Here is a 9,986-nt window from a genome sequence, read left to right as displayed (position 1 = left end):
ATTTCCAGATGGATGGTACTGTGCTGCATAAGCCAGAAAGTTCAAAGTAGCTTCTCCAAGGCTGGAATTTTGGCTCTCCAAGCACGTCTATGGGAGGTGCAGGGATGTTCTAACAGCACATGGACTTGTTTCTGGTTCTGGAGTTCTGTCCCCTTCCATTCCTCCCCTCTGGTGTTACTTACTCTGTGTTTGCTCAGTGCTTACTCTGCTGATAGCCAGGGGAGCACTGAGCTCTCTGATGTTGCTGGGGGCAAATCAGCATGTCCAGGAATGAGCCGGGCTCTGGAGCTCTCAGAGTTAAGTGCCTGCTGTCCTAACCCTGGGCTGGATGTTTGAACAGAGCTCAGGGCAAGCCCTGCCTGTTGTAAAACCTCTGGGGGATACAAAATTCATCTGCTTTGTTCTTTCACCCTTGCCGCTTCAGCAGGCCTCAAGTGCTGAGAGTATCCAAAACTTCCTGGAGTCATGGAGCCTTTTTCAGGGGATGAATGGGGCCAGTTCTCCTGCTGTACCAGCCCCATGTGTGTGGTCAGGCTGGGAAACCCTGGCATGGAGGAGGAGCTGAGCATCCCTGCTGGGCCCTGTCCTGGCTCTGCTTCAGGTGGCACATTTGCACTTCAGCTTCACTTGCTCCTTTCCTCTCTGGCTGCTGCTGCTGTAGCTGATCCCATCTGTGAGCTCTCACACCTGAACCAAGCCTGTGTTTCCCCACTGCCTTTGGGAGAAATCTGTCCCAGAGCCACTGAAAGCAAAACTTTGCCTGGATTTCTTTCCCAAAGTTTTTGACATCTCTAGAGCTTCCTCCATCCTGTAGCAGCTGGAGTGCTGGTGCTGAGGCAGCTGTGGGACTTGGGAGCAGGGTGTACCTGAGCTGGGTGTGCTCCAGCAGCCCCATCCAGTGTTAGGCTGTTCTCTGGATGGAGAAATCTCTTTTTATGCACCCCAGGAAGCAGGTAGGAGCTGCTGCTATTCCCAAACAGGGCTTTGCCGACCCTCTGGGGACAAAGGGACCCTGTGTGTGCCCTGTACCAGCCCTCGCTGCCCATGAGAGCCACAGGGCTGGCTGGGGCACGAGGTGCTCGAGGCCGGGAAAGGCAGCACCTTCCCCACCCCGGCCAAGGTTTTATTGTACTGCCTCTTTATTGTTGTGTTTACAAGCCAGGCCCTTTATAGGTTTTCCTATGAATAGTTCCAAGGAGAAGGTAATTACCTTATCACATGCAGGATGATTTATAGCCAAGGTGGCAAGGGACATTCAAGCTCCACATCGGCTCCGTTTGAAAGACAATCCGCCTGTTCCTCCGCGGGGTCACTGGGTGGGGAAAACAAAAGGGCTTTAGTGCCCGGCCCGATCCCGGCCCGGGGATGTCTCCTGCGGCCGAGCAGCCCCAGGGAGCGTTTCCCAGGCCCGTGGCAGCCCCGTGGGGACACCTGCGGTGATGGGCTCTGCCGCAAGGAGCAACCACAGCGGGTCACTTCCAGCGGCCCTGGGACTGCTGAACACCCCCTCTCGCCTGCACCCACCTGCTTTGATTGTTAGCTTTCTTTTTAAATTGATTTTTCCCCTTCCCTCCAACAACTGTGTCCGTGACCGGGGAGCAAAGGCAGTGATTTACCGGCCACCCTGCGGCTGTTGTGCCCTGAGCATCCCAAAGCAGCGGGGGTGCGGCCCCGGTCCCCGGGCCACGAGGTGGCACCACGTCCCCGGGCACGGCGACAGCGGCGGTGCCGCTTGCTTCTGTCCCCTCGGTGGGGTCCTGGTTGTCCCCTCGGTGCGGTCGCGGGGTGCCCCCAGCCCCTGTCCCCACCGCAGTGTCCGCCCGCAGCGCCGGGATCGGAGCGGGGCCGGGATCGGAGCGGGGCCGGGATCGGAGCGGGGCCGGGATCGGAACGGGACCGGGATCGGAGCGGGACCGGGATCGGAACGGGACCGGGATCGGAACGGGGCCGGGAGCCCAGCGGGGCCGGGAGCCCAGCGGGGCCGGGAGCCCAGCGGGGCCAGCTCTGCCCGTTCCGTGTGATGAACGGGATTTGGGAATTTTCCCTCCCGGCCTTTGGCCCCGGGATGCCGGTGCTCCCTCCGCGCAGCCCCGGGGCTGTGACTCCGCTGTCAGCGACATCGGCCCGTGAGCAATGGGGTGGCGAAGGCAGGGGTGACTTCCAGTGGCGGGGTCAAAGGGAAGAGGCTGATCCGCAGTTCATGCCTGCTGTCTCCACTGTAAAAAATGGCCCCGCGCTATCTCGCAGGCCGTCCCTCCCTGGGACCCGCTAATTCGGTGATTTTTATCCTGTCTGTTTTCCTTTTCTCCCCTCTGCAACCTCCCGGCGCTCCCCCTCGGGCGGCTCCGGGGTCGCCGCTGATGGATGGAGCCGGCAGCGAGGGGATCTGGGCACAGCCCCACCCTGGCTGGCCTGACCTGGCTGTCACAGCTCTCGCCGGGGACTAAAGCCTGTGGCAGGAGGGATCCCAGCAGGAAGGGTGTGGGCAAGGAGGGAAGGAGCGTGGAAGAAAAGCCAGGGAACCCCAGGGCTCTGGGCACCGCAGCGCCAAGTGGGGATGGGGACAGAGATTCTGAAGAGGCTTGGAAAGCCCCGGGGAGCAGGATTGTCCCTGGGGTCATTCCTTCCTGTGCCACCCCCGGGAAAAGGGAGCCCACGCTGCTCCGGGGGGGTCCTCTAGCTCCCAGGGAGCCCAGACTGGTATTTCAGTCTAGACGTGCTGGTATTTTTTCAGTCCAGCAGATTTCCTTGATGGCCCAGCGCTGGAGCAGGGGCACGCTCGGCTCGCTGGCACGGTGGCAGCTGCAGGGTGGGGGGTGCCCGCGGGGGCACAGTGGGCACAGCCTGGGCAGGAGACGTCGCCAATCCCCGCTCCTGGAGCGGCAGGAAAAACGTTAGCGCTGGAATGGGAGGGAAAACTATGTGGAACTTGAAATCCGCTCGTAAAGCCGGCCTTGCCGGGTGGGAGGCTTGCCACATCTTGCTCGAGCGCTGGCCCACGTGCAGAGGGCTGAGATGGGCTGGGTGATTCAGCAGCCACCCCTGCTCCTGCTGCCCCTGTGTGCTGCTGCACTGCCAGGCTTGGCCTGGGGAAATATTTTTGGGGGTGACCGGCTCAACTCTGCCGAGTCCCCATGACTCGGGCCCATCCCCTCGACTGCTGGGCTGCTGCTTTTAGCAGCTGCCTGCCCGGGCAATGCCCCTCTCTGTGCCACCCATCCCATGGGGACCCATCTCAGCCACCGCCGGGGGGACAAAGGCGGCTTTCAGGGCCCCGGCCGTGCTTGGGCGGCCTCGGAGATGTGTGAAATTCGGCTTTGGCCCAGCTCCTTCCTGGAGCGGAACTGTTCTCAGCGAAACCGTCCCCACCACCCGCCCTAATGGCTTTTCTCTGTGCGCCCGCATTAATGAACGCGAGGCCCAGCCTAATCGGGGGGAAGCCATGCAAGTAATTGCTTGAATTTTTAATTCGGGGTTATGATAGGGGAATCAAAGTCACACGGCAGCCGCTGAGGCCGCCCGCGGCTCCGCACCATTGACTCCCGCAATTTGCTTTTGATTTTTGCCCTCCTGGCTCCCCCCATTGCCCGGTGGGGACCCCGCTGGGGGTTGGGGCTGGACCCTCCCAGGGAGCAGAGAAATGTGCTTGGAGTGGGGGTCTCACCTGTAGCAGGGGCTGGGGTGAGCTGGGCCATGCCCGTGGGGGGCTCTTTCCACAGGTGGGAAGTTACAGCATTTCCTCGTGGACAGTTGGATTTTACTTTTCTTTTGAACCTTTTGAATTCCTCTGTGGCAGCTCTTGCCCTCAGTCTGGGGAGCCACCAGCAGGGACCCCTGGCACAGAGCACGTCTGGTGCCACCATTGTCACACGAAGGGGCAAGTGACACAGACACCCGTGGCCGTGACACGTGGGATGGTGGGGCTGGCCAGGTTTTGGGTTGGGGCTTCCCTGTAGTGCATCTGGGGCTCACACTGAAGCTGCCCTAAATTTGGGATCCCTGTCCTCAGGGAGCTCCTCCAGCCCTGAGCATCCCCTGGGCCTTGGCACTGGCCACGCTGCTTTTGTTTTCCCAGAAAACAACCCCACCTCCGCGCCGGTTCCAGCTCGCTTCCCTCCTCTTTGTCTTAAAATTCATAAAGAGTCAGAGGACGCGCGGCAAAGCAGAATGGCATCCGTGCAATGCCTGCCCCTGTGGGGACACAGCGGCCAGCAGGGCCACCCTGCCCGCCACCGGCATCGGGCTGCGACGAGAGGAGCCCCAGGGCCAGTGCCACGCTGGCCATCGGGCACAGCCGGCCCTGGGACGGTCCCCGCGGGCACGGGGCAGCCCGGCTCTGCTCGGGGACCCGCTGCCTGCCCGGCTCTGCCCCGTGACCCCGTGTTTGGGGTTTGGGCCGCTGTTGTGGTGTTCCTTGTGCCGCGATCCCATGGGCAGATAGCATTGTTTGCCCTGACACGTAAGCCAGTGACAACCTGCAAGAGCTCTGGCATGGATTCGACCGCTCTCCCGGCCTGCCCTGCTTCCAGCGCCTTTTTATAGCCCAGCAGAACTTGTTTTGCTGTGGCAGCCAAGCAGAACCTGAGTGCGAGCTGGAGCTGCGGGGGGACGTGTGTGTGGCTCACGGTGGGTGCTGGGTCACGTCCGCACCCCTGCGGCCCCAAACACCCCTGCAGCGGGTCCCTGCTGCCCTCGGCTGCCCAGCTCCAGCCCTCCCCTCCAGCTCAAGACCTGGGGAGGTCGAGGAAAACCCCCAGGATCTGAAAATGAGGGGTCTGGGGTTTTGGGGGTGTCCCAGAATGGGTACATACTGCTGGGGAGGGAATGTGGTGGGAAGGCCACCAGCGTGGGACACATTGTCATTGCCATGGGCAGGGGACAGGCTGAGGTGGTCCTGACCCCACTGCCTGTCCCCCTGGCAGAGTAAAGGGACACCAAGCAGCCCCACAGGGGTCCCAGCTGCAGGTGAGGGGCCAGCAGGCCCCCCTGTGCCCCCCCAGAGCAGCAGAGCCTCGGCACAGGATGGGAGGTGAAGACGGATTATGAAAGTGTTTCTTTGCTTTGCTTTTGAGAAAGGAGAACTTCAAAGGGGCCATTTATCACCAGACAAAGAGAGTCGCGAGTTATTTGCAAAGTGTAGGGGAGAAACATTAATTATCGATGTGACAGACAAACGCTGCTGCCGGTGTCCTCCTGCCCACCCTGCGCCTTGTCCCAGCAGGTCCTGGGTGGCTCCTGTCCCCCCTGTGCCAGTCCCAGCTCCTCTCTCGTCTCCTGCACCTGTGCCAGGTGGACCTGCGGAGCTCTGGGTGAGGGCACTGGGGTGATGGGTGTCCCCAGGGTGATGGATGTCCCAGCATGGGTGCACCCACATGGCCAAATGGGGGTTCCCCACGGTGTCCCCAGTGCTGACACTGCTGCCAGCACAGCCCACCTGGTGCCAGCCCTGCCTGAGTGCTCCTGTGGGGTGAGACCAGACCCTGATGGGGATAAACCCATTCCCTTCAATCCATCCCTTCAATCTGAGCCCCAGAACATCTCTCGCTGGGTGATGCCAGGTTCACCATGCTTGGAGCAGGGGGCTCTACACACGTGGAAGAGGAGTCATTTCCACACCAGGCCTCGCTCTGGGGCTCAGTGACAGCTCAGGCATGTCCTTTCCCTGGGGGCTGAGTGGGCTGTGCAGCACAGCCTGTGGTGGGGCATCTGTAGGGTGTCAGTGGGGTCTCTGTGCTGGGGACTGCAGGGGACAGGGACAGCAGGGCTCAGCCCACAGATGGGGCACCCTACGGCTGAGCCTCTCTCCCAGAAGCTCTGCAGAGGGAGAGCCAAGGCTCCGTCCGTGATCTGGGAGGGAGAAGAGAGGCAAAAAGGTAATTTGCATCCTAAACAAAAGTGCCAACAGGCCTGACTTTCCTGGAAGGTGGAAGCGGCACCTGTGTGGTGCTGGAGGCTGTGAATATCGGGGTGCTGAGGGGTGTGAGGGCTCTGCATGGCCCCGCTGAGCGAACCCCGTGAGGAGCGGGCAGCTCTTCCTTTCATGTCTGATCCCTCCCGAAACCACAGCTTCCCTTCGCCCCGCGCGGGGATCAACCGCGGGTCATATTTAATAAAGGTGGGGATGGGAGAAGCCTTCAAAACATTACATCACCTCGGTGTGGGGGAGGCGGAGGCAGGCAGGGAATGCGAAAATCTCAGCGCAAGTGGGGGCAGAGGAGAAAAAAATCTCCGTGAGGGGGTTTAATGGGCCTGTTTTGGTGGGAACTCTCTTGCCCACTGCCCGCGAGGTCAGAGGCGGTGTCTGCACGCGTTCAGGCGTTAAATGAAACCGTAAGGAAAAAATGAGAGGCAGATACGAAATGCGTAAGCGCGCCCGTGGCAGAAATCCCCCGGCGCAGGGAAAGTGCCACCGGTGCCCTGTGGCTCCCGTGTCCCCGCTCTGCCCGGTGCCACGGTGGGCACGAGGCAGGACAGGGCCTGCCCTGGCTCCTCTGCCCGGCTCTGCAGCGCCAGGAGCAAAGTTCCCCGTGCCGAGAGCCGTGCCCGGGGCTGACCCCGCGCTGGCCCGGCGTTCACGGCTGGCACCGATGGCTCCGCTGCCAGCCGGGAGCCGCAGCCCGGCTCAGGGCAAACGCTGCCGGCCCCTCTGTGTTGGTGCAGGAGGATGTGGCCACGGGTAAGGGATTGCCTGGATCAGGCCGTCGCGGAGGGATGGTTATTCCCTCCTTGTGGGCAGTGTGAAGGGATGGGCTGCTGGTTTGGTCCCCGGAGGCTCTGAGGTGATGGGGAGCGGGAGGTGAGCCCGCTCCAGCCCTGGGAGCTGCCGGCCAATGCGGGCTGGCCGCAAACCAGGTGGTTTCGGAGGGCTCCGGGGCAGAGCAGAGCATGCTCAAACTAAAAAACCCTCCCGGTGCAGCCGCCCTGCGTTCCCAGCCGCAGTCACCTCCCGCTGGAAGCTCGGGCTGATGCTCCCGCCGGGCTGGGGCTGGGAAACTATGTGCTCCCAGCCCCGAGGGGCACCCACCGGCCCCCCGAGCCGTAATGACCACGCTCTTCTGCTGAGAGGAGTTAATGAGCTGTGCCGGACAACGATGGGAAAAGGCCGCTTGCAGTGAGGCTCCTGACATCGCTCGGAGGAGCGGGGCGTGGAAGAAGGGGGAAGAGCAATGGGGTGAGAGAGATGGACCAGAAAACGATATCCACTTCATTAGCCAGGTGGTTCCAAATGTGTGGAAACAGGACAAGGTCCAGGTCACCCACTGTGACAGAACATTATTATCATGCGATGCCATGAAGCCTGTGCAAAGACCAAGTCAAAGCTCACCAGCCCACTTGAAAGGGAAAAGGGACCCGCTCGGAGCAGGAGCCAGGCTGTTCCCAGGCTGCTGCAGGGTGGGGGTGTCACGGCCCGTGCCGGGGGGTCTGGGCTCTCAGCCCGGCTCCTGCTCTGCCCTGGCACCTGCAGAGCCTCCCACAGCCTGCCCTGGGCTGTGCCCTGTGCCGGGGCAGCGGTGGGAGCACAGCCGGGGGCACAGTGTGGCACTGAGCCAGGGGTGGCAGAGGCTCTGCACGCCCCCTCAACCCCATGGCTCCGTGGTCTGGTGTCTCTTCTGTCACCTGGGAGCTGCAGAATTTTGGGGTGATCAGGGACCTGCTGTGGTGTGAAGGATGAGGGCACCTGTGGCTGCAGGGACCTGGGGGGAACGTGCCACTCACCCTCCGAGGTGGGAAAGCAGGGCACAGGGGGAACACTCACCAGTAACCCCACAGACCTTGGGGTGCAGGGCACAGCACAGCTGGGGACCCCTCACCCTCACCCAGGGCATTCACACGGTGCCAGACAGGTGAGAGGGAGCTGCTGACAGCTCCCTGTGCAGCCTCAGCACCTGGGACCAGGCTGGGAATTTGCTCGGCTGGGCCCAGGGCTCCAAGCTGGGAGCCAGGAAGGGGCTTTTTGGGATTCTTCTCTCTGGGTGGTGCTCAGGCTGCCGTGTGCCCATGACGAACCCTGTGTGGCCATTGTGTGCTGATCCTCAGCCTCCCTCCCAACACAGGGAGAGCTTTCCTGCTCCCGTTAGGTGGCTGATCCCCAGCATCCCATTCCTGCCTGTGGCTCTGCCCTGTCCCCCAAAGGGCAGAGGGGCTCTGAGGGCGCTGTGCTGCCATCCTGGCCCCGAGCTGCTTCTGTTCCACCAGCAGGAATGGTTTTTATCGACAGTTCAGTCTGTTCAGCCCCTGCAGCTCCCAGCAGCCGCTCCTGCTGGCGGGCACAGACCGTTCCCTGCTGAGCCCTGGGGCTTTTCCCTTTCCTTCTCTCTGCCTGGCTCTGCAGGAACCAAACTGCCACAGCTCCCCAGGGTGTTTAACTGAGAGGAGATCCATGGTTAGTGGTATTAGGGACCAGCAGCTGCGCTCCTGAGAGGCTCTAGGGCTGCATTTGGGGTCTGCCATGGGTGCTGGTGGCTGGCAGGATTTTCTGTGTGTTTTGAGATGGGCAGGTAACTCTGGGTGCCCTGGAAAAGTCTGAATCTGGGCTGGGAACACTGGGATTAAAGCTGTTGGCCTTTGCCAGGGCTGCCATTCAGGTGCCAGCCAACAGCAGCAGCAGCTGGAAGTGCTTTGGGCAACTGGGCAGTCATGAGTGGAGATTCCAGGCCTGCCTTCCCCTGAAGGGTCCCGGGCTCGTCTGTGCCTTGCTCTGGGTGTGGTGCCGCCTCTTGTCCTGCGCCTGCTTTGATTCAAGTGCGTTTGTTGATCTTTGGGACTTGGTGCATTCACAGTGATGGGCACAGCAGGTTTTGTTCGGATCCCAGAGCTCAGCTTGGATCTGTTCCTCTGCCCATTCCCAAGCCTGTTCCCTGCTCCCAGCCCTGACTGCTGCCAAGGGTCAATGGGGGCTTCGTGTCCCCTGTGACCCCTGTCCCCACAGCCTCCCTTTTGCCATCTGGGCGTCTTTCCATGTCCTGCACAGCTAAATGGCAGCGAGCCTGTCCCCAGAGCTGTCCCACCGCGGGGGCCACGACCCCCACCGCTAACCCCCCGACTTGGGGGTGCTCCCCTGGGCCCTCACAGCCCGTTCCTGCTCTGTGCCGGGGCTTGGGCAGCAGGACCCCACACATTGGAAGACACGGGGGGAGAAACCTTCCTTGCAAGAAGTGAAGGGGCTCTCGGCTTGGCCCCCTTCCAGCGCGGGCACAGCGCCCGGGGGAGCCGAACCCGCCGGGGGTCTTCGCTTGGCCCCGGGGGGCGCGGGCAGGGAAAGGCGTTCCCTTCCCGGGGTGCGACCGGCACCGGGACCCCCGACGGCAGCCGGGTCCGAGGCGCTCGGAGCCGCCGTCCCGTGCGCGTCCCGCCCGGCGCTGCCCCCGCCGCTCCCCCGGGGCCTCCCGCCGGCCGCGAGGCAAAGTCCGCCCCGGCGGGCGCTAAGGGCCGGGCCGAGCCGTGCCGGGCCGGGGCGGGGGCCGGAGGAGAGGCCTTGGCGCTGATTTGCATAAGGTATAATGCCTTATGGTGGCGGTCATGGCTTGGTAGAGCGCGGCCCGCGGCCCGCAGCAGCCGCGGCCGGGGCGGAGCGGGGAGGAGGGAGGCGAGCGGCGGGCGAGCCGCGGCCCCGGGAGGATGGTGTCCCAGCTGAGCGCCCTGCAACGGGAGCTGCTGGGCGCCCTGCTCAGCTCCGGGGCCACCAAGGAGGGGCTGATCCGCGCCCTGGAGGACATGGTGCCCGCCGCCGGCTTCGGCGTCAAGCTGGAGAGCCTTCCGCTGTCTCCCGGCGGGCCCCCCGACGGCAGGGCCGCCCTCCCGCCGCTGGCCAACGGGCACGGCAAGGGCAAGCTCTCGGGCGACGAGGGCTCCGAGGACGGCGACGACTTTGACACGCCGCAGATCCTCCGCGAGCTGCAGTCGCTCAACACGGAGGAGGCCGTGGAGCAGCGGGCAGAGGTGGAGAGGATGATCAGGTACCGGCACCGGGCGCACCCCGCGCCGCG

At 63.0% G+C, this 9,986-nt stretch overlaps 1 protein-coding gene across 2 annotated transcripts in view; it reads left to right on the top strand.

The window, feature by feature from the left end:
• The first annotated feature begins 9,618 nt into the window (after positions 1 to 9,618).
• The window catches only part of HNF1B (HNF1 homeobox B), a 20,973-nt gene continuing 20,605 nt past the window's right edge, over positions 9,619 to 9,986 (top strand). For both annotated transcript variants that reach the window (XM_015646960.2, XM_015646961.1), the window contains exon 1: positions 9,619 to 9,956. In XM_015646960.2, the coding sequence (XP_015502446.1) occupies positions 9,619 to 9,956 (338 nt within the window). The remainder of the gene's footprint in view (positions 9,957 to 9,986) is intronic.

Source organism: Parus major, chromosome 19, assembly GCF_001522545.3.
Source record: "Parus major isolate Abel chromosome 19, Parus_major1.1, whole genome shotgun sequence".
In the NCBI taxonomy this organism is placed as follows: Eukaryota; Metazoa; Chordata; class Aves; order Passeriformes; family Paridae; genus Parus; species Parus major.
The sequence above is the reverse complement of the archived record's forward strand: the minus strand, read 5'-3'. Positions and strand labels throughout refer to the sequence as shown.